The sequence below is a fragment of the Lactuca saligna genome, chromosome 6 (assembly GCF_052625555.1).
Source record: "Lactuca saligna cultivar CGN05327 chromosome 6, ASM5262555v1, whole genome shotgun sequence".
NCBI lineage: Eukaryota > Viridiplantae > Streptophyta > Magnoliopsida > Asterales > Asteraceae > Lactuca > Lactuca saligna.
This window is the reverse complement of record NC_136422.1, coordinates 7,422,753-7,449,791: the sequence shown is the minus strand read 5'-3', so window position 1 is coordinate 7,449,791 and position 27,039 is coordinate 7,422,753. Positions and strand designations below refer to the sequence as shown.

Here is a 27,039-nt window from a genome sequence, read left to right as displayed (position 1 = left end):
AAGATAAAATAATTAAATTAATAAAAAATCATAAAAAAGTTTAATTGAGAAACAATTTAATCAGAGTTAAATATAATTAAATAGTGAGATGATAATTTTTTTTTTGATTTATCATATAGATTTATCATTGAAGATGTTCTAATATACATAATTTTGAAATACTTTTAAAACTAGAGTTAAGAGTTCATAAAATTATATATATTTTTTCTATTAAATTTTAAAATAAGGTTTACATTTTACACCAATAAATGGATTTCTAAATACCAAAGGGCTTCTAGCCCAGCGGTATCCGGTCTTGTCCTCCCTCCTTGAGATCGAGGGTTCAAGTCCTGTGACGGATATAGGTGACAAAACTGCAATTTTGGTCCTTGTGGTATTCAAAAAACTTTGGATAGGGTCCAAAAAGTTTTCAACTTGCATGGATGGTCCAAAATCAAGAATTTCCTTTGGTTTTGGTCCTTGGAGAACTTGAAATGACTCTTTTACCCTTTTCATTTGTTTTTTCTATTTTCTTTATTAACTTAAGTATTTAAATATTTAGAAAATAAAAAAAAATATACCCACCCCACCTTATCACTCCATCGGTAACCCCATATCTCTCTCTTTCTCTCTCTCTCTCTCTCTCTCTCTCTCTCTCTCTCTCTCTTTCTCTCTCTCTTTCTTTCTCTCTCTCTCTCTCTCTCTCTCATAAACCAACAAAGAACATAAATCCCACCTTCATAAAAATAACCCCAAATCGACTTCATCTTGAAATGCAAGGAGAAAACCCTAAATTGGTAAGAGACCATTGAATCCCTTCTTGGTTATTTTCTTGATTTTTCGACTATTGAGGAAGTTGTTGTTGCTTCTCTATCTCGTCACCAACAAATGAAGGGGGAGGGGGAAGATGAGTTGTTGTTGTTGTCTACTATGGTTAGAGGTGCGCTGATGGTGGTAGTGGTTTGTTGAAGTTGACGATGGTGAACGAGGATGGAGCATTGGAGCTTAGCCAATAGAACCAAGACCAAGCCAAGAACCATAGCAAGACAGACCACAAGGACCAGGGTTAACCCCATCATCAAATTGGATGCACCCATCATCATTTTTCACATTGTGTATGTGAAAGAATGTGAGAATGGGGAGTATCACCATTGAACATTGTGGTAATAAATGACAGACTCAAGGTTTTGACAAGAAAATTGTGGTTGGGTGAACCCAGAGAAGGAATCTTGATTCTTTTAAGGTTACGAGGATTGTTAAGGGGAATATAGTTTGATCATTAAGATGTTTTTTTTTTTTGTGAAAATGTCATGACAAGAATTATAAGTTATAAAAAAGAACAATTTTGAATAGATCGTACAGATCCAGGATTCAATCAATGGAGTCAGAGAACCGTGAAGGAGAATTCGTGGATGGTACAGATCCAGGTTTAGCAAATCTTGTTTTTTTAAACAATCTTCATATTGTTATCGTTATGTGTGTTTCTTCAGTTTCAATTTTGACTTGGTGAACACAAACACAGGTGTAAATCATGGGTTTCTTCTTATTTCAATTTCAATTTTGGTTGTGTATATTTATCTCTTCAATTTTAGTTTTATTTTATTTTTGGTAGTGTATGTGAGTTCCTCCTGATTTCGATTTGAAGGGCTTCAATGGTTTCGATGTAGTTGTTTGAAAGATTTGTGTATGTATGTGTTTATGTCAACATGAGAGAGAGGGAGAGAGAGGTTACCATTGCAGTAATAGGGTGGAGTGGGGTAGGATTTTATTTTTTTATTATTTTCTAATTATTTAAATACTTAATTTAATAAAGAAAATAGAAAAAACAAATGAAAAGAGTAAAAGAGTCATTTCAAATTGTTTAAGGACCAAAAATTAAAGGAAAATCTTGATTTTGGACCATCCATGCAAGTTAAAAACTTTTTGAACACTATCCAAAGTTTTTTGAATACCACAGGGACCAATTTTTTAGTTTTGTTGATATAGGTGGAGAATGAGGAGTAGAATAGAGTTGCTGTTAAAAAAAAAAAAATAGATTTCTAAATTCAAAACTCACCATGTTTGGAACTAAATGGTAATTTTGATAATTATTTTCTTTTAGTAAAATATCTTTACAGAAAGTAAGAAAAAAATCAAAACATCCAAAAAAAAAATCAAAACATCCAAAAAAAAAAAAAAGGTACCGAGTAGTTGTACTTTGAAGAAGCTTTTTCCACACTGACGCCTCTGTCTCATGCGTCAATCAACACCCTCCATTTTTGGCCTCTTCTCGTTTTTTCTTCCAAGAATTACCCCCATCTTCAATCTCACGCAATCGTTTGGTTTACATTTGGGACACTAGGGTGTATGGTTACTCTTGGAATTTAATACTTTAATCCATAAATTTAAGAAAAAAAGTCATTGTTTATGTAGAGAAAAGAGATAAATAGACAAATCCCCGAAACTATTTCACAAATTTTATCCTATATGATTTTTACAGGTAACTAACCGTAAAAATCATAAACTTTATCAAACTTTGAACATTCATAATTTTTTCATATGAATTTAACTTGAGCTGATTTTTTTTTTCATTGTTGTCTATTTAATAAAGGATACCCAATGTCCCAATTAGTTTGTACAAAGAAGTCGTTTGTATAAGATCTTACTCCACGATAATCCAATTCCAAATCAAAGAAGACAGGATCCGAATCAGGGTACTCATATGTCGTAAAGGTTCACTTTGTTTGACTTGACCCGGTTCATGGACCACATAACTATTGATCCCCACTTTGACAAATGGCAAGAAAGCGACTTGGGTCCGGGTCCACTCTGAACCTTTTTGATGAAACAAGTAATATAATATAACTTAGTAATATTAAAATGAAGGAAAACACTCCTAATATTTACAAATTAAAACATCATAACTTTATTAATCAAAAATATCTTACGATTTTAAGCATAAATAACCGATTTGTGATGAGTAAATCCTACCGTAGGATAAGATTGTAGAATTTTGTTTTATTCTCTGCCGTCGGATCAGAAAAAAATCACAGATCGGAAGAAACACCAGAAAAAGAGTAATAGGAAAAAAACAGGGCATGGTGTAGAATCCAGCTACGGATGTGGAGCAGCATAGGCCAGTCACCAGTGCATCAAAATCTGATCAAATAAATCTCTGGAATCTCTATATCGTAGATTAGATTTGTAGACCAGAATCTCATTGTCATTCCTCCTTTTCAGTTTTCATAACAACTATTACATTTATTTATTATTTTAAAATACATATCTTGATTATAAAACTAAATATTTGATCATAAAATAAATGGTATCTTTTGTTTTAAGTCGATAAACAATGGGATGTCTATGTTACATTGGTTTTTATTAATCTTTAAGTCGATAAGCAAAAAGTATGGAACACTTTTTCTCTAAATTTAAGGGACCAAGGGACCGTTTTTATAATTTGTTTTCTATATAGAAACCATTTATGTAGTTATCTGTTAAAAAAAGGACCATTTTGTAAGTTATAGGGACCATTTCTGTAAAAAATATTCTTGACAAGGACTTTTTGGACAAATATCCCAAATGTAAAGGATATATAGAATTCTTTCACAGTAATATTGGCATGATTGTTATGAATATTAATGATCTAACACAATAGTCGTTTCAGGCTTACGTCTCTTTCTCATTATGAAAATTTTACGTATATTGATAATTAAAATTGACCTTACTTGAGGTTTTTAATATTTCTATGTATGTAATGTTAAAAGTGACAACTACTTCTTAATTCTTATTGGTTTATCATAGTTTTAAAAGATGCATTTATGTAAATAAAATGTTATTTACATTTTTTAAAGTGACATCTATTTTTTTTATTGTTGTATAATGCATTTCTGAATAGGCCTTAAAACATGTATTTGGCCTATTTTAATTGTCATCGACATTAGATTTATAGTTTTTGCAATAAAATGAGTTCTTGAAGTTAAGGTTTATATTTTAAATTATTATTTTGACTTGCTCAAAGTTTAGACTATGAGAATTGTCTTATGCTTTGGTTGTATAGCTTTTTCATGTACGTTACATTGTTATATGGTTTTTTGGCGATATGTTTAGGTAGTAGAAAAAACATGATTTATGTACAATCGATTTCATTGTATAACTTTGAAATGGTCAAGCGTATCAAATGACACTTGTTCTAATGGTATCGCAAATTGTTGTAACATGTTTCTTAGTCAATAGATTGAATACTCAAGTTTTGTTTTATCGATTAGAAATAAATTAAAAAGTATGTCTGTTATGTAATTAATAAAAAAAAATGTTTCTACAAAAAACATAAAATATCGATACATATTTTTTAGATTTTGCTTGATTTTATCTTTTAAAAAAGAAGAAAGGAAAACATTAGTCCGATAGCTTCCAAATTTCAAGTCACCTTCGTTTATTTATTTTTAATTCCTCCCTACACCCTTTACCTATACATTTTACCCCCTCCCATTTGACCGATCATCTCATTTTCTCTTTTTCTCTCTCTGAAATGCATAAACCAACCAACTCATCGCCGGAACCACCGTCACTCCGCCACCTGTAACCAAACACAAAATGGGTAAGGCATCCAAATTCTTCAAATCACTTTTCAGTTTCAAAGCCTCCGACACCACCCACCATCAACCATCCTCTCGTCCAGACCTCAATAAGCAACCCAAACGACGCTGGAGCTTCATTAAATCAAACAAAGATCAACTCCAACACCATTTCTCCGACACCGACACTTTCAACCCACCACTCTCCCGCCCACGCGACACCCCACTTCACCATCAATCTTGCTACCAAACAGCCGGAGACGACGAAAAAACACGTAAAACCAGTCATGCCATAGCCGTTGATGCCGACACAGCCGCAGCAGCTGACGCCGCCGTATTTTCAGCTGATGCCGCGGCGGAGGTGGTACGGATGACAACCAGAGCCACCGCCCGTTACGGCTTTCGCGGGGAATGGGCCGCTCTTAAAATCCAGACTTACTTCCGAGGTTACCTGGTAAGCATTCCCTAAACCATGGACTGAGGGTATTTCGGTCTTTTCATCATGGACGAATGTACTTAAATGGTTTAGTTAAAGGTCAACACACGAGGTATGAATGTATTTTAGTCAAACCCAAATGCAGACGAGTTCATACGTTACCTAATGTACCATATGTAATGCGTAACGTACAAGTTATTAACTGCACCGGCCACGTTTAGAACCATAAAAACCCTTTCTTAAAAAGTTCAGTTGTAAATGTAGTACTCATGATCATACCACTTTTACCGTTTTACCCTTGTAGTTTCCCCACCTCTGTAGAGAAATCGTAAATGATATTTGAGGAAAATAAATTGGCAATAAACTAAGAAACAAAATAATTTTGTACGTTTATATCCAAACAAAAAGTGGGCTATGGAATATGCTTTAATAACTTGTACCTTGTCGTAAACCGATTGGAACATTTACTCTTCACGCATTAGTAACTTGTACGATTAAAAGGTAACGAAGTCAGAAGGAAAGGAGAACTGGTCGGTGAGGCAATTGGGTAAACAAGAAATTAGTTTCTAGATAATGTTGTTCCATTTTTACCCTCCACCTATACACATATTATTCTTGTATATCTATTATTTCATGGATTCATATACTTGAAGGCAAGGAAAGCTTTAAGAGCATTGAAAGCGTTAGTGAAGCTTCAGGCACTTGTGAGAGGTCACATCTTAAGGAAGCAAGCAGCGGTTGATTTCCGGCGGTTGCAAGCTCTGCTACGAGTTCAGGCACGGGCTCGTGCAGGGCGTTTTCCGATCATCGATTCACCTCACTCCTCCGCCAAGGTTTTCATCTCATTCATTCATAGTACAACTTTCAATGCACGATGTATAAGTATAACACTGTGATTTATATATCTTCCAGGGTCCTCCGACTCCTGAAAAATTTGAGCATGTCGTTCGAACAAGAACAAAACACGATCAACCGTCGATACTAAAGGTGTGTGTTATTGTCAATTTGTCAAACATTTAATTCGTTTTCTTCATTTCTTAAGTAATGTATATATATTCTATATTTGTAGAATAATGTTTACAAATCGTACTCCGACGAAAGAATCCTTGAAATGGACACCGTGAAACACCACCTTCTGCCACCTAGACGCCGGAGCCTCTTCCACAGTCAAAGTCAAAGTCTGACAAATTCTCAAGGGTCAACAATCCACCCGTCGGGTTTCGGTTTCAGCCCGAGTGGATCATGTGAAGTTAATTCCATAACTACCCCTTTCGAGGAAGAAGTTTCTTTCTGTATTCCCCAAAATAGCCCTACAATTTGTTCAAAGGTCAACAGTTCTATGAAGGTGGGCCCGTTTACACCGGCTAAAAGTGATAGTTCAAGGAGCTGTCTTAGTGGCTACTCGGACCACCCGAACTACATGGCATACACGGAGTCATCACGGGCTAAGGTTCGGTCCGTGAGTGCACCAAGACAAAGGCCTCATATTGAGGTTTCTAATACCATGAAGAGGTATTCGGTGTATGGATATGTTGCGGGCCCAGGTTTGGGCCCGGGCCCACAACACAGTTCAAATCTAAGGGATAGTTTTGTGAGCAAAGCATATCCGGGTTCGGGTCGGCTTGATCGGCTTGGGATGCCGGTTGGGGGTTTAGGTATTCGTGAGAGTGAGTTTAGTGGTAGTTATTGGAACTATTAAACTTAAATGTGTGGGTGGTTAGTGTGAAGTTTTTCTAATGTAGTGGGAGTTTATGACTTATGAGAAGGTAGATTATATATGTAAGTGCAATTTGTAACGAAACCCCTGAGGTTTATAATACCTGAAGATTAAACCCTTGAAGTTTCTAGTTTTTATGTTGTTCTTGAAGCTAGAGTGGACTAGAGGTGTACAAACAGAATGGTCCAACCGGGTTTTTTATAACAGGATCGGACCGTCAGTTTTAACCAATGCCTTTGTGGCTACAGAGTAAAACTTGAACATCTCATACAATTATCATCAAATAATGAAAGGACACTATTATTCAATTATGTGACTAATTGTTTAATTCAAATATCTTCTAATCTATTATACTTAATTTGCTAAGTTAAGTATTGTTTTAATCTTAAAGCCCAAATAGAAAATTATATTTAACTTGTGCAACTTGTTGATATAAACTATGGAGATGAAGTTGTTCTAATAGATGTCTTTTTTTTAGCACATGGTTTACAATACCAGTTATTTTTGACATCTTAAATCAACTTGGTATAAGAAATTGTTATTTCGTAGTGACAATTGCTCGCCTTAATTACAGGCACCACTATCAATTTAAATTTCGAATAATAATGAGACCAGATATATGGCGAACACTTTTGTTAGGTAGGCCACCATTTTGATCGATTTTGTATAATATATATAAAGAACTTGGATTTACACAATGAAAAACAAACTAAAAACATGTCATAACGACTGATTTTAGACATATCAACAATAAATTCATAATGTAAAAAAAAAAAAAAAAGAATAAACTTTGGCAAAATGTGGACTTGAAAGATACAAGTCGTTATATCATTGGTTGTTGCAGTGCCATCTGGACGTAGGCACACAGCTCAAGTAATGACACCAGCTGCAATGATCGTTCCCATTCTCTCCTTTCAAAAGCATCACCAATCCAACAGCAAACCTGCAATTCACAAGGGCAATACTGTCTTTTTACACTTTCATCCAAAAAGAAGTCAAGTCAATGTAGAAAAGTGTGATACAGATATACTGTCAGTTTTATCAAAGGGCAATACAGTCTTTTTCACATTTCATCAAGGGCAATAAAAAACCATACCCTGCGATCAATAAGAGCATGGAAAGAAACCAAAAAGCGTATTGGAAAAGGGTATATTTGGATTTTCCACGAGCCTCAACAGGAAGATGTCTACGTTCTTGCCAAGCAAATTGGGGACGAATGAGTAGTACAAAACCAAGGAGAAAACCGGTTAAAAAACCACCAATATGGGCAAAATTGTCAACATGGGGAAGAATTCCAACAGCTAAATTGATCAAGATGATGATCACAAGTGTGATCAAAGCTGCAGCCTGAATTGATTATTAAAAAACAACAAGGTAAAAACACTTTTTGAGATTCAAAAAAAAAATACCAAATTTGATGTGTAATATTACCTTGTTGGCATAAATAGTCCAGTTAGTAAGAAGTTCAGATAACATAGCTCCAAGAAGACCAAAGAGAGCTCCAGAAGCACCAACAGAAATGTTGCTTTTTATGAAAAGTGTAGAAAGTATGCTTCCACCAATTCCAGACAACAAGTAGATTACACCTACACGTGCTGAAATAAAAAAAAGACTCGTTTTACTTTTAGTGATATATAATTATGAAATAAAATGTTATGAATGCAAAAACATACCAAAGCCAAATTGTTGTTCAAGTCGGATCCCAATGAAAACCAAACTTAACATGTTTGCAAGTAGATGAATAACTCCTGCATGCAACCAGATACATGACACTAGTCTCCATGCTTCATTCTCATTCACTACTTTTTTCCACTCAAGAGCTCCCAATTTTTCCAATCTACAAAATAATTGAAGCCAGAATATGTTCATATAACTTCCAAATTCATTCGTTATGATTCAAATGTTACTCAAAAAACAAGAATTTTAGACATTGAGACCTCACACATAGGTGTTTTTACTTGATTTTCTTGCAAAACTAGCATGGAAGGAAAAATCACAAACACAAATTTAAACACAAAAACCTAATCCAATGTGTCGAATCGTGAAAGCGAATCCAATCAGATAATACCCAAATTGAGTAAGTAGGGAAAACCTCCATTGTGGACCATTACAAAATCAAAGTTTACACAAAAGATGCCTAAAAGGATATGTAAGAAAGCTCACAAGTAAAGAAAACCCCGATTCAAATTCACATTAGAATTGTTAATTACACGCATTAAAGAGTATAATTACGAAGAACGCATCAAATATTATCATCAAGAATCATCAATTAACATACAAACCGTAAATCATAATCAATAATCAGCTTTCAAGTAGAAGAACTAACGATTATGAACAGAAAAAATAACTTACAGATCTTAATAACACATTAAAACCTAAAATCAGGTGTGAGGAAACTTACGTGGAAGAAGAAGGCCCAAAAAGGGGATTTTCTTTAAGAGGCTGAAAAGAGAGTCTGCCCAAAAACCTAGCAACGCAGTTCCCCTCGAGACTCGAATTGTGGTTCTTAGGACAATCATTAACAATCATGATGACGATAAACATAGCCACATTCGCAACAACAATCATAGGAACAAGCCAAGAAGTCCATTGTTTCTCCGATGATTCGGCGTAGTACGGAGAAGACGATGTGTAATAATTGGAGTGCGGCGGCGGTGGTGGTGGTGCACCTCTGTTCTTCCAGCTTCCTCTGCTCTCTAGATCTCTGTTACCCATCACACCAAATTCAATTTTTAGTCTTCCTCGCTAATCTTTTCTTCGATTCGATGTCGAATAGGTGTTTGTATAATATATATGTGTAGGGTTTTGATTAGGAAGTAACTTGGAAGGGATGTAGAGGGAGAGCTGTGTTGTTAGAGAGAGAGAGATGGGGATGGATCGATGAGTGTTGCTACCAATATAATCGCCGGAAATCAAAGAAAACGGTGGAGATATGCGGTTGCTTGTCTGTCAACTTTATGTTAGGTGACCTGGTAATCTGAGAAACCTTTAACGGTTATCTTACAAAATTCTCAATTTCAAAGCAACTTTATTTTATTAAAAGTTTACATGTGGCACCTAAAATATAAAATATAGTTTATTTGAGCTTTAAATAGTTAAACATTTTTCTAGTTTTTGACTGTGTGTTAAAAACCGGTTCGGAGCAGAGATTATAGTAGTTCAACAATGATGGGTTTATTGTTACCTATTTGATCGTATGGTTTCTTTACAAACCAGGTTGAACGATATAATCAATAAAACCGTTTATTTGATTTTGATAGTTGGATTTCACTTAGTTTATTAAAAAAACAGTCAATAAGATCGATCGATTGGATTATCAGAAATGTATATACGACTTGAAAACTGACGCACAACACTGTCAAATATAGATTTAACCGGTTGAACTGGAAACAGTTATTAAACCGGTTCAATTAAAAAACCGGTTTTTAAAACATTGTTTTTTGATTATTTACTTAAAATTATTTAAATAAATATGAATTAATTGATTAAGTTATTAGAGTTTTGACTTATTGTGTTTGTTACACTACCTTTTAATAATGTAATATTCGTCTTTTACACGATAAGAATATCTCAACACATTTGTCATATAAGTACATAAGTATTCTTTATATATCATTTATTAAACTTCAATGATAATCACTCATAATGTAACAAAACAATTATTTATTGTGAATTTTCAATTTTTTTAAGGGAACTTTCTTAACAATATTAAAGACAAACTTTCATGAGGACATAAGTTGAATAGTGTTAAGATTTAAACATAAATGAATAAGTTACTCATCATATTTTCTATATGTTTTATGAAGTCAAATGATTATTCATATAAAGTATATTTATTTTATTTTTATTTGTTTACATTGATCGAATATTTAGATACAATTATTTTTGTTTCAAATTTCAGTTGAGTATTCCATCAATCATTACTTATAAAGCACCAACAAAACAATATAAATACACACATTTAAATTTAAATTTATTATGAAGAAGTATCATTCAATTACTTATTATATACAATTAATTTATGTATATGCTAAACCGGTTCAAGACCATTGATCCAACCGGCCAAGTGCCAACCAACAAAATCTTATTTACGCGTTCCTGGATTGACGTGTTCATATATCATTCCGGCTTTTATAATTATTTGATATCCAAAAAGTTGCGTTTTTGTATATATTTTCTTATTTATAAATAAAGTAATAAATTATAAGTTGATTTTGATGAGGTATGAAATAATAGTTTTATACTGTAAATTTACTTAAAATCCTATATTTGATTTTCTTATTATTATTGTTGTTCAAACATATTCTTTTTTTACTTTAGATTTGTTTATTAAATATTAATAGTTATTTGTTAAAAAAAGCAATAATATGTTCCATAACCAAGACAAGAGTTGGATTATTAAGGAATTGAAACAGAAAGAAATTTTCATGTTCATATGTTTGGTTAACATTGAAAATAAAGTTGTTTGATTTTAAAATTTGTCAAAAGAAATTGAAATGCAGATTACGTAAAATAACAAAAATACATTTTAGTACTTCCGTTTTAAAATTTCTTTCTTTTTTGTATAAATAAAAAAGTGAGGAAAAAAAAAAAAAGTGGTCTGAAAAATCATCGAGATAAACTGTTGTAACTTGTAAGCTGTCTTGGGTTGGACCAAAGTTGCCAGCGTTAGCGCTGGGTCAGGCCAGCTTTGATGGTGGGCCGAAGGCTACCAAGTGCCCAAGTGTGCCTATATCTGTTGGGCTACCATATCGCGTCCTTGTTTTATCCAAATGCAGTTTTTACGATTTACAAAAGAAAAAAATATACATGAAAATGGAACTTATATTGGGATAATTTCATATATACCCCTCTTAAACATCAAAATATCATATTTACCCAACTTAATTTCTCAATATCATATTTACCCTTTATAAACCTTCAAAATATCATATTTACCCAAATCATTTTTTATAATGTTATTAATATTTTATAATCATTTTTTATACCTTAGAATTATTATAATAAATAAGAAATTTAATCATATTATCCTTACATCTATGATAATGGAATGTGAACTTCTAAATTGTTGGAATGTCGGCTTCTTCACAGATAAAAAGATTCATCTTCAACCCTTTCTATAGAATATATCTTTTTGATTGTTTATTTTTTGTTGTTGTTGATTATTATTATATTGTAGATGGAGGATATTTTAGATATTACCACTGATAATTTGATGTTTAACAAGTGCATATATGATATTTTGATATTTGAGAAGGGTATATATGATATTTTGATGTTTAAAAAGGACATATATGATATTTTGAAACTTTATGAAGGGTAAATATGATATTTAGAAATTTTATGAAGGGCAAATATGATATTTAGAAATTAAGTTGGGTAAATATGATATTTTGATGTTTATGAAGGGCATATATGAAATTCTCCCTAATTTCTATTACAATAATATAATCAGTCAGTAACAAAATAAATTTTAATTATAAATTAAACAGTCCATCAAAACAATCAAACAATCCAAAATCGTTGCAAAAACTATTCATACACTAAAGCGCCAACACGAAAAAAAATCAGTCCAAACCGGTATCTATACTATTATCAGGAATAATATGGTTCTTTAAAAGAAACAAGTTAATGTAAATTGTTCACATATTGGAATTTCTATGAATGTAGGAGTCATAGGAATTTCCTTTCTCTACAAGTTTATATATATATATATATATATATATATATATATATATATATATATATATATATATATATATATATATATATATTACCGAGTTAGGGATAATATATATAATTGACTCTAATGTGAGTTTTGAGTTATTTTCTGAATAAATCAGAGAGTTATTATATATTTTCTTCTAAATCTTTGATTAAGTTTTTGAATCGGTATCAGAGCTTCAAGGATAACCACCAAAATCAATAAGCCATGACTGGTGAAGTACGTCCTCGAGCAAGAAAGAAGGCAGAACGACTTCCGTTCAGTGCCCCATGCTTATGTCCACGAACTACATTGTCTGTGATATGCGTATGAAGGTTGTACTGAGAATCCACAAGGCATAGGAGACGATCAATCCAGACACTAACACCTATAACACCGAAAAAATGATTTAGAAATGGGTTTGTTATATCAATCCATTCCATAAACGTTGCTCATGCAACTTGGCGAGCAAGCAACTGTGAAAACCCTTTGGGAAGCAATCAAGGCACGCCATGTAGGAGATGATCGAGTGAAAGAGCCTATGTAGAATTGATATGTGTTGTGATAATGTCGAACCTTGTAAATAACAAATGTTTGTTTGACTTTGTTATATATCTATTTACTAGGCGCATTTGTGATTCGTTATGTAATGTCGAGTCCTAGTATTTTTATATATGTGAGTACCCTGTAAATAGGATAGGTACATTAGTGAGTTGTAACTTTTTGCACACTTGTACGCATTAAGCTTTCATTATCATTACAAAACCTTCGTACTCATTTCTAGATAATAGAGCTGAAACCAGATCTTATTTAGATTTTTATGTTCTATTAACTCTGATTCATTTTACGATTGTTAAAAACATAATTAAAACATCCTTTCAAAATGATATAAGAGTAGGAATCTACACATCACTTTGAAGAATCGTATTCATGTGTTCGTCTTATTAGATCTTTTTTCCAATTCAATTATTCCACAAGTTGAAATGTAATTCTTCGTTTGATCCTTGTGATTAAACGATTTTGCAATTGTTTTCTCAATCGTTTTGCATCCGATTACTTTATTTTCAAAGTTAATCCTCCTTTTATTCAATTAAATGGAAGATATAAATGTCAACACCATGATGAACTACGTAAACCTGCTTGGATTTGCTACAAAAGCTCCAATGCTGCTTCCAGAGTATTACGATCAATGGGCGGATCTTATGGAAGTCTATCTCAACGGGATTTATGAAGATCTTTGGCGATCTATCGAAAAAGGACTTTATCGTGTTGATATAATTCAAGCAGTTGGAAATGTTGGTGCTGCTAAAGACATGATTGCTCAAGGAAACAAGAAGAAGGCGAATGACAAAAGATGTCTTCGTGTACTGCATGGAGCTTTGCCACCAATTGTTTACAACTATGTTCGAGGTTGTAAAACTTCGAATGAACTTTGGGAGACTCTGAAAGAGAAATATCAAGGAAATGAAAGAACTAAGAAAAGTTTAGTCGCTCAATGCTTGTCGGAGTTACCCAATTTTAACCAAAAGGAAAGTGAGTCTATCGAAGCTTATTATGATAAATTAAATGAGTTTATCTATAAGTGTACTATATATGGAGTTGTTCGTACCACATTGGAGTCCAACCTCACCTTCATTTTGGGACTGAGAAAAGAGCAGAGGAATATTTGTCTCATGATCAAGACTCAGGAGAATGTCGACACCTACTCATTGTTCAATCTCTATGACATTCTGAAAGCACATGAGTCTAAGGTGAAGGAGATAACTGAGGAGAACAACAAGATGAATTTTGGTGGTCCAATGGCACTTGTTTTAAAGAAAATTAGGAAAGAGAATGCTTATGATAAAGAAGCAAAGGAAAGTGAAGAAGGTTTTCTACTCAACTTAGAAGACGAAGTTTTTGCTTATTACTCCAATAATAGGGTTAAGAAGTTATACAAAAAGCCAATCAGTGGAAACTTCAAAAACACTTATGCGAGAAAGATAATGTTGAAATCTAATGTAGGACAAAAGAGTGTTGAGAAGGTAGAGAATAAAGAAGAAGAGAATAAGATTGAGAAGAAAAAGTATGTTGAGAAGGTATGAGTAAAAGAAGGAAAAAGTAAAGGATGAGGCGTACTATGCTATGACGCTTGAAGAAGTTTGTTCTATGAAAAAGAATCTTTTATTAGTTGCGAAGGGTCGTGATGATGAGAATGAAACCTATCAAATATGGTAATATGGCTCCGATGCGTCATCCTACTCATGGATTCATGTTCGCAAAACATGTTGAGGATCATTCTGGTGAGAAGAGCTTGTTTGGGGGAAGATATTGATTGGGAAGAGATGGAGAAGGAGAAAAAAGAAGAGAGTGAAGAGGAGGTAGATCCATTGATGGGAAGATGTTTCATTACAACAACTTCAAAGTCTCCCATAACCAAGAAGGTACGTGATCTTTGTGTCTCTCTTAATGTTCCTTTAAATTCTTATCATTCTATATTATACGATTTTGATACATGCTCTTACTGAATGATATGTTGATTTCTACGAGTAGCGAAGCGGAGAAAACTAAGATAATGCTTTATGAAGCAAGAAATAAACTGGAGGAAAAGAACACTAGGATAGAAGGCCTAGAGCTAAAAATCACAAATGTCATGATAAATAGGGATTCCATAAGGATGGACAATAATCTGTTGGTTAAGCAAATAAATATCTACTGTAACACTGTTAAGCCTCTGTATGGGAAATTAAATGATCTTTATCATTCATCATACATTTGCAAGGAACAACATAGGATATTACTCACATTCATAAATTTCAAACGTGAATTAGTTGATGAAACTACTTTTGATTGAGAGAGTAAAGTAATTGAATATGACCAAGCTCCTAACAATTCTTATGCTTATGGTGTTGTTAATATTAATGAATGCTTGGATTATGATTAATTGGTTGATATTGTGAATGAGACTCTTACTAAAAACAAAAAAATGAAAATTTTGAACAACACTGAGAATTCAACACAAAGTACCCAAAAAAAAAAATTTGTTGATATCGAAGATAATACGATCAGTGAAATCAAGGAAAAGGAATGTGTTGATTTCTCAAGATTGTTTGTCATTAATGTCACTTCGTCAGCCAAAAACACATAAAATGATGATTCAACATCGAAATTAAATATTGATTTATCTTCGACAACCAAAACTAATGATTCTTAAGAGTTTGTTGCTGTTGAATACATAATGAACAATGAAAGTGATAGCGATGATGATTCATGCGGAAAAAAAATTCTTCGAGTTGTTGAAGCTCAAGTGTTTGAGAAAACAACAGAATACAAAAAAAAAGTTTTAGAAGAAAAAAGAAAACATTGTCTTGAACAAAACTTGGGTCTTTATCCATTTTTCACTAATGAATTTCCAAACCAAGTTTTCGCTACAAAAGGAAATGGAGAAAAATATGATCCAAAGTTGCAAGAATTACGGAAAGAGGATAACTCAAATATGTCTTGGTTGAAAATGATTTGAATCAAAGATCAAAAACCTTTCATCGACAAAAGATTCAAAAATCTTTTCCAAAAGAAACTAAAAATCACAAAAATGGTGTTTGGGTTGTGAAAACTATCAAGCCTAATGTCCAAGGCGAAACTAAGAAAAGTTGTGATAAGCCTTTTCCTCATTATTTTAGAAAACAAAAGGAAAAGACTCGAAATCACGAAAAAGATGTTGAAAAATCCGAATTAAAAGATGGAATTTCCAAAAGAAAAGCTCGAAACAAAGTTTATTGGAAGAAAAGAAGGGATTTTCAAAAAGAAAAGAAATTGAAACAAAAATCACCACAAGTTCCTAAGAGAAGTTTTCACAAAAATCTAAAATTTATACTTCAAAGGAAACTCCAAAAGTTTTTCACAGAGAAGTCAACAAAAAGGTTGTGAATAAATCTCCAAATGGTTTTTCACAAAAATCGAATGTTTTTCAAAATAAAACTGAAAATGTTTTTTCATAAAACTTCATTTAGAGGTTATTGTTCACGTCCAACGCTTCGATACACTTCGCTTTCGACATTCACTCTGACACGTTTAACGATTATCGCCAAATAGCGAATGGGAAGGGAAGTCTTGAGTAATGAAATAGGAAAGTGGAAGCGACGGACGCTAAAAGATAAACAATCTTCTTCTTTCAGATTGTAGACATTTTATCTACCTCTTCTACTGGAGATGTTTGTAGATGTTGTCCGCATCGTGGCATAATACGATGGCGAAGAACGAGTAGAGGGGGTCGTAGTCGAGCTAGGGAGAACATATATGGAAGAGTGAAGTTTAAGTATCCCACATCGAAGCTGGGAACATTTTATCAAGGAAAACATAGTCTATAAAAGGGAATCCTTCATTTTAAAAGAAACACAGTTATATTTTAAGCAAATTGGCTCCTTTGAGCTGGTGGGTCCTTTAGAGTCAGCTGGACCGATTAGGTCCGAGTTGGTCTGATTTGGTCCGATTAGGGTTGGTTTTGACCGATATTGACCAAGGCCGCCTAATCTACCCTCTAACACCTATTCGTAGACAGTTGGAGGCTGTCAAACGTCTAGGCGCCGATTAATCGGCCTCCTAGACCGATTTTTACAACCATGCGATAAACATAACTCAACTTACAGGTGGTTTAGTGAGAAACTAGATTCTATACGGGCAGAACTTCTAAACTGAAAGCTCTATTCATCGGGGCTTTCTGGCACTCCGAATCTTCGCTACTAACAATTAGGAAGTGCTACAGAAAGGCCTTGCGACCTTTGGGGGGGGGGGGGATATAATGAAAATGTGTGAAGAAATGGGTGGAATTCGACTATATCTAGAGGATGCCCATGGGCCTGTCACGTCGTGAGAAATTTCTCTCACGTCATGAGCATGCGTAGGTACCAAGGCTTCGCCTCTGGTGTTGACACATGGCATCAGACGCAAGTAAAACTGCAGATCTTCAAAAATTCATAAATTTCACATACGAGCTTTGTTTTTGACGTTATTTATATTCATGCGTAGGTATTTACGAGTACTGCAACTTTTCTTTTGATCCCATTGGCTAATTCTCAACCGATATTAAATTTAACAGTCTGAGAAAATTACACTGTTAATGACAATGTAAAATTCATAACTTCTACATACGAACTTTGTTTTCGACTGTCTTTTTATCTTTGAACTCCTATTAATGAGATCTTCAATTATCATTTAGATCATTTCGGCTAAAAATCGATTGATCTAAAATTTGATTTTTATGCCCACACTACTGCGCTGAAACTTCGAAAAAAATCATAACTTCCTCTACTGAAGTATGATTTGAATGTTCTCTATATGCACACTCTCGGTTTAATGAATATCATAACTTTCGTTTAGATCACTAATGAAAAAAAATAATTTATCAAAAATTCACTTTTTACGATCCAAATCAGGATTATTTCATCAATTTGAGCAAAATATAAAATAATTAAAACTTTTCTGTTAAAGAAAGACTAAACTGTAAATTAACTCAAAATATTAAGGCTTTATCTTAAACTACCCAAAGTTTAACACCAAAGAGCTGAATTTGTGTGAGACCTTAAACTTGAGGGTTCCGAATTGAAATAATTACAAATATCAAATATCCCTTCTGATGATAGAACGGTGTTTAGCTTCCCTTCCACTGTGACAGTGTCACTCTTTCTGTCTCGCCGCCGGTTGTATCTTGTAATTGTATGCCCGCCTTTTTTGATCTTCCGGTGTGCTGTTTTCTCAACAACACCGTATTGTCAATCTCCCGAATACACCTACGCTTATACTAATTTCTAGGTTTCGATAAGTGAAGGACTTGTTGCAGAGACTGCTTTGCTCGACCTCTTTGTATTCGTAAGGTAAGTAATTTACGGTTCTTATTGATGTTTTTTCAATTCTTTCTACCAATTTTGAAATAGGGTTTGGGTTTGGATTTTTAAAGGCGTTGTTCTAATGTAAAATCTTTTTTAATCGCTAAGTGTTCGATGTTCATTCGTTACTCTTGCGATATTATGATAGAATTTGGGAATATCATGTTTGATTGGAGAAAATGATTCTTCAGTCAACCAATTAAGTAGCAGCAACAAGAAACAACGATTAACAAAAAAGAAAGAAGCCCTAAATTACCAATCTTTTCATCTGCTGTATAAGTCTCTTACGCTTGTGAGGTTTCTTACTGTGCTTCACTTCTAGGTTTTGCTACCATGAATGGATATTGAACTCAATAATTCAGAGAAGCATTAGGAAAGCAATGGCAGCTATAGTAGCAACCCGTTTTCTTTTTCTTGTCGGAGACACTCTAACCCTAAAAAAGCTCCCAAAGTTTTCTAGACCAGCTTCTTTTCACACGAGTGCCTACATATTGAGCCCTGCAAATGCTCCATTAACTCTAAAAAGCCTCGGATTCAAGAACGACACCGAAACAACAACAACAGCAACAAAGTTCAAGAAAGATAACATCAGACAAACAGTTTCCACTCCAATACTCATCCAAGGTCAACTCAAAGAAGTCAAAACCAATCGAGTCAAAGTCAAACCAAAAGCCGTAGCTACAGAGAACCCTCTTGTAATCGAATCAGCCCCGTTTTCTGCAAAATCATTCTCTGAACTCGGTCTTCCTCCATTGTTAATCGAAGCATTAAACAGAGAAGGTTTTGAAGTCCCAACCGATGTCCAGTCAGCATCCATCCCAACAATCTTAAACAACCATGATGTTGTAATTCAATCCTACACAGGTTCAGGAAAAACATTGGCCTATGTTCTTCCAATACTTTCAGAAGTGGGCCCACTTGGAAACAACCACAACAACAAAGAAGCTAAAAGGAAACCCGATATAGAAGCCGTGATTGTAGCACCTTCAAGAGAACTCGGTATGCAAATCGTGAGAGAAATCGAGAAATTGTTAGGACCCGAAAACAAAAGATTTGTCCAACAACTTGTTGGAGGGGCAAATCGGTCACGACAGGAGGAATCTTTAAAAAAAAACAAACCCCTAATTGTTGTTGGAACACCCGGAAGAATCGCAGAAATCAGTGCTTCCGGAAAGCTCCACACCCATGGCTGTCGTTACCTAATCCTAGACGAAATCGATCAACTTTTATCTTTCAACTTCCGAGAAGATATGCATCGTATAATCGAACACGTCGGAAAGAAAGCCAATTCCGATTACGATTCCGATACTTCCAATTCCAATTCCGTCTCGGTCGACTCCGGAACCGGAATCAAGAAACGTGTCGAGAGACAAACGATCATGGTATCAGCAACCGTACCATTCGCGGTAATACGCGCCGCCAGGAGTTGGGGGCGGGATCCGATTCTTGCACAGGCCGATAAGGTCGGCCCGCTTGAATCAGTCTCCCGTCCACCCGGCCCGGTGAACCTGGCGGCGGGACCAGGTCCTGCCGCCAGCAACGCGGTTTCCGGTAGCCTGCCGCCGTCCTTGAAACACTACTACTGTGTTTCAAGGCTGCAACATAAAGTTGATACTTTGAGAAGATGTGTGCATGCTTTAGATGCAAAAACAGTTATAGTTTTTATGAATCATACTCGCCAATTAAAAGATGCGGTTTTTAAGCTACAGGCTCGTGGGTTGGTGGCTGAAGAGTTGCATGGTGATTTGGGGAAGCTTACGAGATCGACAATCTTGAAGAAATTTAAGAAAGGGGAACTTAGGGTTTTGGTGACAAATGAGTTGTCTGCTAGAGGTTTGGATGTAGCGGATTGTGATCTTGTGGTCAATGTTGACTTGCCTACTGACTCGGTTCATTATGCGCATCGAGCTGGGAGAACCGGTCGACTCGGTCGGAAGGGTTCGGTGGTTACTATTTGTGAGGAGTCGGAGGTTTTTGTGGTGAGGAAGCTTCAGAAGCAACTTGGGGTGACTATTCAGTCTTGTGAGTTTGCTGAGGGTAAACTTGTGATTGAGGAAGAAAAGTGAAGAACTTTGTGTTTATTGATAATTTTGAAATGTTGGTAATATTGATTTTAGTTTTACTGATAGATGTTACTTGTTTTGATATGATATTATGCTTGATACGAGTTTTTTGCCAACATTGGATTAAGTCATTAAGTGCATGTCGCCTTTGAAGTAATATTATTGTTTCTTGTCTTATATCTAAATATTAACAAACCAAACATCATCATTGTTCTGAATGTGCCAAATTCATCAACATGCAAGCTACTCCGTAATTCAGCTAAGCTTACAAGTTTCCATCTGATTCTTGAATGGAACACACTAGATAGTATATAGTTGAATTTCACTATCATAGACCTCAACAACTAGTGTTAACATGTATCAATCACTACAAGCTTTCATCTTCTTGGGCCTTGGCCATGACAAATGTTCTTGCAACTTATCGATACCTTTAAGATCCTTTACATAGTGCCTACAATTGTACTCTTTTAACTTTAATTCGGCCTCTACTATCCGTGATTTCCTTCTTGTCAATGGTGTTGTAAATAGTATCAAGAACATGTCTATTAATTAAACGTTACAAAAAGTTCTTGAGCTTCATATCTTCAAGCCTTTGGTCATTGATCATCCATTGTTGTGCTTGAGACCTTGAGTTGGTATGGCTCCTTTATGTGTGTTGATTTGGTCTTCTAAGAGGCCTACTTATTCCTTTGATTTGAAGAAGTTGTTTCTTAATTTTGAGGAGTAATCATTGTGCCCGTCAAATGTAGGAATGTTTATGTTTGGTAGTACAAATCCCTTTGCAGTAATCTCTACTAGGATCCTCTGCTTTGTTAGCATGTTAGCATGTTAGCAAATATTTATGTTAGGCTTAGCCTTTTTTATTGAGGTTTTATTTAGCCTTTTAGGTAGGTTAATTATACTTTCTTTCCTTATTCATATTCTTATTCCCCTTTCATTGTATTTACACAAGAAAATGATTCGTATAGAATAATTTTTCTCTATACACAATAATTTATGTTTTATATGTTTGTACAATACAACATTTAAAACACAATTTGTTGTGTATAGAAAAAAATTGTTATGTACGAATCAACTCCCAAACTGTAACCATAAATATATATTTTTTCCAGTTTATAATCATTACAATGAGAAATATCATAATTGTTCAAATGATTTAAAACACCAATAGAGGTTATAAACTGGTCTATTCCTAAACGAGAATGCCAAAGATAAAAATCATAAGGTTGGTCCTTAGGGTCCCATAAATAGACATTTTTAGATGAATGTCATAGGACACGTCATAAATGAGAATGCCAAAGATAAAATTATGAACTTAGGTCAATGGATCCCTAAAATCAAACATCACTACATAGAAATCTTGAACACTCATATCATTTTGTTCATTTTGTTACACGACTTGAATATTTATTGTTTCCAACTGGTATTATTTGGAAAATTTTAATTAAGTGTATAGTTTATTCAAATAATCTTAAACTTTTGTAATCGTATCATACTTAACCAATTGGACCCCAATAGATTGAACTATAGGTTTGTTAATCCATGTGATAATCTTAGAATTATCAATTTCCTACGAATCAAACAACGTTGCATAATTAGCGGCTTTCCAATCTATATGTTTACTTAGGGTGTGAGTAACATAACCCCTAATAGATTTTATATATAAAAAGTTCTTCATGACATAACTTCAATAAACATAGTAATTGTTACCCTAGTTGGATACCAATAAACTCAAAGGAATTATCTATTCAAACCATATTGTCAATAATAAAAACAAATAGACAATCCAATACCACAACGAATACGAACGATAATACAATAGCAAATCATGCAAATGAAAACAAAAATATACCCAACAAATACGAGATGATAATTAAACATAAATCACCAAAAAAATATTTGGCCTAACGGTAAGGAGTGACATCTCAATTGAAAAGTCATGAGTTCAAGTCTCGTTGGAGACATAAGTGGTAATTTAGGACTAAATTAGTTTGCCGTTAAAAAAAATTAAACACAAATCAATGAACAATACCATGAACTTTTTGATGCAAACCTGGCTCTCATTATAAAGCCTTCTATAATCATCATATCAAAACATAGATTGTGCTCTAATACCATGACGATAGAGAGCCAAATACATCAAGTAGCTATTGGTACATTTGTTATTAATGAAAAGTGTAAATCGTTTGGAAGAGTAACAAGATTATAAATGAGGAAAGAAACTATGGTTAACCTGTTAAACCTATTAAAGACTAAATTAAACCTATTAAAGACTAAATAAAAGCTCAATACAAAAAGACTAAGCCTAAGATAAAATATACTAGTGTGGTCTAAGAGTTTGAGTTTGAGGGGGAATGTGGGATGTTAGCATATATTTTAGTGTAAAGTACATGAATGGTCCTTGTGGTTTAGGGTTATTTGTAGGTTTGGTCTCTAACTTATTTTTTTAATTCGGAAGGTCTTTAGTGTTTGTTTTTGTTACACACTTGGTTCTTATCTTACCTAAAAAGACTATTTTACCATTGATTTTTTAATTTATTTAAATGAATACACCTTCAAACCCATCTCACTTACCTTACCTTACCTACCTCACTATTTTTTCTTATTTAAATAATAGTCTTTTTAGATAACCAAACACGTAACAAAAACAAACAGTAGAAACCAAACGAGTAACAAAAACAAAGTAGGAACCTTCTGAGTTAAAAAAATAAGTTAGGGACAAATGCGCAACCTATCCCAAACCATAGGGAACATTCATGTAGGTTACTCTATATTTTATGTTACCCCTTTTATATTGGACTTTTATTTAGTTTTCTAGATATGTTAAGTTGTTAACCATGACGTCTTTTTTATTTATAGTAACGTTTCCCCAATTTACTCTTTTCTTTAATGACAAAACTCTAGCTGTCTTTGCTTATTTGGCTCTGGATCTTCATGCTAATCTCTCTAAATACACTATTGAGTATTTGATCAGGTTTTTGTACTAGGTCCGCATACAAGTTGTAAACAAAATACATAATCAATACTTTATTGAAATACGAATAGACTTGGCTCTTAAATAGTAAAGCATATTACAAAAACAGAGCTTTTAGAATCAACTGTCTTCCTAGCAAGTATTATATCACTTGCTATTACCATTACTTATAATTCCACTTACATTGTAATTTGTTACAACAAACTCCCCAAACGTTTTGCCTTCTCCCTCAACACAAACTTCTGCACCTTTCCAGTCGAATTTCTTGGCAAATCATCAAAAACAACACTTCGAGGTGCCATATAATGTGGCATTCGATCTCTACAATACTCAATAATTTCTTGAGCATCAATATCAACACCCTCCTTCAACTTCACAAATGCACATGGAGTTTCACCCCAATGATCATCAGGCCTTGCAACAACCGCCACCTCCAAAACTCCCGGATGACTGTAAATTACGGTTTCGACCTCGATGGTGCATATATTTTCACCACCCGATATTATAACATCTTTAGACCTATCCTTCACTTCTATATATCCATCTGAATGTTTGACTGCAAGATCACCACTTCTAAACCAACCTCCTTCAAAAGCCTCTTTTGTTGCTTTTAAATCTTTAAAGTATCCGCTCATGACTGTATTCCCTCTAAACATAACCTCCCCTAACGATTTCCCATCACATTTTACACTCTCCATTGTTACAGGATCTTTTACATCGACTTCCTCCATTACAAAAGCTTTCACTCCTTGTCGTGCTTTAAGCTTCAGTTGTTGTTCAAGATTCAACTTTTCCCACTCGGGTTTCCATAAACATGAAGTTCCTGGACCATATGTTTCAGTGAGACCATAAATATGAGATACACCAAACCCTAGCTTCTCTATCTTGGAAATGATTGTCGGTGGTGGAGATGCGCCGCCTGTCAGAATCTTGACTTTATGTGGAAGTGGTTTTCTGTCGGTCGCCGGAGAATTCACAAGCATGTTTAATACAGTCGGAGCTCCGTCCATGTGTGTGACGTTGTGAAGCACTATATTGTTGAATATATCTTTAGGGTCACAACGTCGGAGGCAAATGTTGGTGCCGCCGACCACCGCCACCCCCCACGAGAAGCACCACCCGTTGCAGTGAAACATTGGCAACGTCCAAAGGTAAACAGGCCTCTCTTGCATATCTCGCAAGAACACCGACGCAAGGGAGCCAAGATAAGCCCCTCGGTGGCTAAAAACTACTCCTTTCGGCTGTGAAGTTGTCCCGGAGGTGTAGTTTAAACTGATGGGATCAAATTCGTCATTTGGTCGGATTATAGAGAATTCAGTCACTCCACTCTCCACAAGGCTCTCGTATTCGTATTTTCCGGTATTAGTCAACGGAGATCGGGAGTCGGGTTCGGATATTACGACAACGAGAGGGGGTTTTTTGTGTGTGTTCTTGAGAAGATTGACAGCTTCTTCTGCTATATCCAATAATTGGTCGTCGACAAAGAGGATCTTGGCTTCCGAGTGTTTTAGCAGAGTTGAAATCATCTTTGGATCTTGACGTGTGTTGAGATTACAAATGATGGCTCCAGCCATGGGAACTGCGAAATGAAGCTCTATCATCGCCGGAACATTTGGCGCTAGTGTCGCTACCTGCATTAATCCGTAATTTTAGTTTCAGTAAATGATTTCTAGCTTCTGTTACTTATATTCAACATGCAGAAAAAGAAAAACTTACAACTTCGCCACGAGAAACACCTAAATGATTAAGAACAGATGCAAGCTTGACGCATCTATGGTGCGTTTCTTTCCATGTGTAGCTGATGCACCCATGAACGATGGAAGTCCGGTCTCTGTAAACATCGGCTGCTCGCTCCAAGAAGCTAATGGGTGATAAAGGAACGTAATTTGCTGAGCAACGGACCACGCCCTCCGGCGATCGCCATGAATATGATTTTCCATGTAATTCGTCCCCAGATGCCGACGAGCTCTCGCATCGGACCTTGCAAGAACGGTTTGCGGTGGTGGTGGAAAGTGCGCGGAGCCTGGTGTTTGACTTCTTCACGATTGTAGACGTGCAAAAGGAGTACTGTTTGCCGTTGCCAATTTATTAGCCAGTTTCGATACAACGAAATTATGTAATAATGAAGACAGTTTTTATCTCTCGTATAATCATGACGACAAATTTTAATCGAAAAGGCAAAGCTAGAACACACATACATTTCAAATACACAGAAATGGCTTAATTTGAATACAAGATACCTTGTTTTGATAAGAAAAAAAGCCCCTGTAGTCTAAGGCTCTAAGATTCATCCCTGCAGGATCTGATTCATCATCACACTATTAAATCATGTGATGCAACAATATATGCAATTATGCAAAAGAAACTTACATCTTACTCTTTTTATTAACTATCAAACTTTATGCAACACATATTTAATAGACTAGAATATATATATATATATATATATATATATATATATATATATATATATATATATATATATATATATATATATATATATATATATATATATATACTAGTCGTTTACCCGCGTCAAACGATGGGTACAAATAATTTTTTCATAAATTAGTTTCTAAAGACGATTAGTTCTTTTGCGCAAATAGTTACTACATCTAAATAATTATCAATAAGAGTCATGTTAGCAAAAGCGAAATCAATAAGAATTAAAAATAAAAACTTGTAATTTTTTACAAATGTATATGAACATTTGATTGACTGTACATTATTAATCATACAACACTTCTTTTATACGCAACATTTGATGTGTAGACTTTTGTATTAGTGAACTGTTATGGGAAAAATAAAAGATAAAAATATTTTGTTGTTTTTGGTTAAAAAAAAGTAAAATACATTGTTGTAAATTACGTTTATTTGTTATTTAATTTTTTTTTAAGTATGCATAGGGCTAAGGTTAATGTTTAGTTTTTAAGACTTGTTTATAAGGTTATTTCCAAATTCACATTTAATAATAATAATAATAATAATAATAATAATAATAATAATAATAATAATAACTAGAAAGATTACCCTTGCTATGCGGGAGCCAGAAGCTTTCAATGTTGTTTCCGAATCGATAAATATGACTGACGTAGAAAATGCAAAGATGAAAAGCTCAGGCTTTGCTTAGGACCGTTTTTTTTATGTTTTTATGAAAAAATGTAAAAGTTTTGACAGTAAGGACCAGAAGTGTCAAAATGACTAAAGAATTAAAGGGGTAGGAATTAACAACTTTTTAGAAAAGGGATCAAAGTTGTCAAATTGTTAGAGTTTTGTGGCCAAACTTTAAATATTAAAAGGTTCCTAAAAAATGTAAAAATATTGATTACAAGGACCAAAAGTATCAAAATGGATAAAAAAAAAAGAGCAAAGTTGCCAAAAAAATATCCAAATTTACTATTCCTAACTTTGAAACCCAACAATAATATAAGGATCAATTTTGCCAAAAAAATACAAGTTCACTATACCTTTTCTTGAGAACTTTAATATATATATATATATATATATATATATATATATATATATATATATATATATATATATATATATATATATATATATATATATATATTAATAATAATAATAATAATAATAATAATAATAATAATAATAAGCCATTGAAATATATCTATTTCTAATATTAAAGTAAAATGAAAGTAATTCTTATCATTTTTAATTATTGTCAACTTTTTACCTTTAAAATTGATAACTGGTTGAAGTACTTCTCATCATTTTTAATTATTATCAAT

The 27,039-nt window shown here is 34.0% G+C and overlaps 4 protein-coding genes across 4 annotated transcripts; 2 read left to right on the top strand and 2 right to left on the bottom strand.

Moving 5' to 3' along the window:
- Positions 1-4,422: 4,422 nt before the first annotated feature.
- Positions 4,423-6,818, top strand: LOC145003221 (protein IQ-DOMAIN 22-like). The gene is made up of 4 exons (XM_078962347.1): positions 4,423-4,989; positions 5,625-5,804; positions 5,884-5,958; positions 6,041-6,818. The coding sequence occupies exons 1-4, from the start codon at positions 4,555-4,557 to the stop codon at positions 6,668-6,670; spliced, it is 1,320 nt and encodes a 439-aa protein (XP_078818473.1). The 5' UTR covers positions 4,423-4,554; the 3' UTR covers positions 6,671-6,818.
- A 438-nt stretch (positions 6,819-7,256) lies between these two features.
- On the bottom strand, positions 7,257-9,689 carry LOC145001551 (RHOMBOID-like protein 2). The gene is made up of 5 exons (XM_078960923.1): positions 9,090-9,689; positions 8,362-8,525; positions 8,120-8,283; positions 7,785-8,035; positions 7,257-7,631 (listed from the first exon to the last, which is right to left on the bottom strand). The coding sequence occupies exons 1-5, from the start codon at positions 9,401-9,403 to the stop codon at positions 7,517-7,519; spliced, it is 1,008 nt and encodes a 335-aa protein (XP_078817049.1). The 5' UTR covers positions 9,404-9,689; the 3' UTR covers positions 7,257-7,516.
- Positions 9,690-18,002: 8,313 nt separating this feature from the next.
- Positions 18,003-20,432, top strand: EMB1586 (P-loop containing nucleoside triphosphate hydrolases superfamily protein). The gene is made up of 2 exons (XM_078960248.1): positions 18,003-18,241; positions 18,576-20,432. The coding sequence occupies exon 2, from the start codon at positions 18,634-18,636 to the stop codon at positions 20,317-20,319; it is 1,686 nt and encodes a 561-aa protein (XP_078816374.1). The 5' UTR covers positions 18,003-18,241; positions 18,576-18,633; the 3' UTR covers positions 20,320-20,432.
- Positions 20,433-23,368: 2,936 nt separating this feature from the next.
- On the bottom strand, positions 23,369-25,675 carry LOC145003195 (butanoate--CoA ligase AAE1-like). The gene is made up of 3 exons (XM_078962322.1): positions 25,531-25,675; positions 25,007-25,357; positions 23,369-24,921 (listed from the first exon to the last, which is right to left on the bottom strand). Exons 1-3 carry the CDS (start codon positions 25,579-25,581, stop codon positions 23,485-23,487), a joined length of 1,839 nt encoding a protein of 612 aa, XP_078818448.1. The 5' UTR covers positions 25,582-25,675; the 3' UTR covers positions 23,369-23,484.
- Positions 25,676-27,039: the final 1,364 nt, after the last annotated feature.

Excerpts from the sequence above, each read along its gene's own strand:
- LOC145003221 (XM_078962347.1), top strand. The coding sequence starts at position 4,555 with ATGGGTAAGGCATCCAAATTCTTCAAATCACTTTTCAGTTTCAAAGCC. Across the intron at positions 5,805-5,883 it reads CACCTCACTCCTCCGCCAAG|GGTCCTCCGACTCCTGAAAA; the intron begins GTTTTCATCTCA and ends TATATCTTCCAG. Across the intron at positions 5,959-6,040 it reads ATCAACCGTCGATACTAAAG|AATAATGTTTACAAATCGTA; the intron begins GTGTGTGTTATT and ends CTATATTTGTAG.
- LOC145001551 (XM_078960923.1), bottom strand. The coding sequence starts at position 9,403 with ATGGGTAACAGAGATCTAGAGAGCAGAGGAAGCTGGAAGAACAGAGGT. Across the intron at positions 8,284-8,361 it reads TGAACAACAATTTGGCTTTG|CACGTGTAGGTGTAATCTAC; the intron begins GTATGTTTTTGC and ends TTTTTATTTCAG. Across the intron at positions 8,036-8,119 it reads GGACTATTTATGCCAACAAG|GCTGCAGCTTTGATCACACT; the intron begins GTAATATTACAC and ends TAATCAATTCAG.
- EMB1586 (XM_078960248.1), top strand. The coding sequence starts at position 18,634 with ATGGCAGCTATAGTAGCAACCCGTTTTCTTTTTCTTGTCGGAGACACT.
- LOC145003195 (XM_078962322.1), bottom strand. The coding sequence starts at position 25,581 with ATGAATCTTAGAGCCTTAGACTACAGGGGCTTTTTTTCTTATCAAAAC. Across the intron at positions 25,358-25,530 it reads TTTTTTCTTATCAAAACAAG|TACTCCTTTTGCACGTCTAC; the intron begins GTATCTTGTATT and ends AACGGCAAACAG. Across the intron at positions 24,922-25,006 it reads GTGTTTCTCGTGGCGAAGTT|GTAGCGACACTAGCGCCAAA; the intron begins GTAAGTTTTTCT and ends GGATTAATGCAG.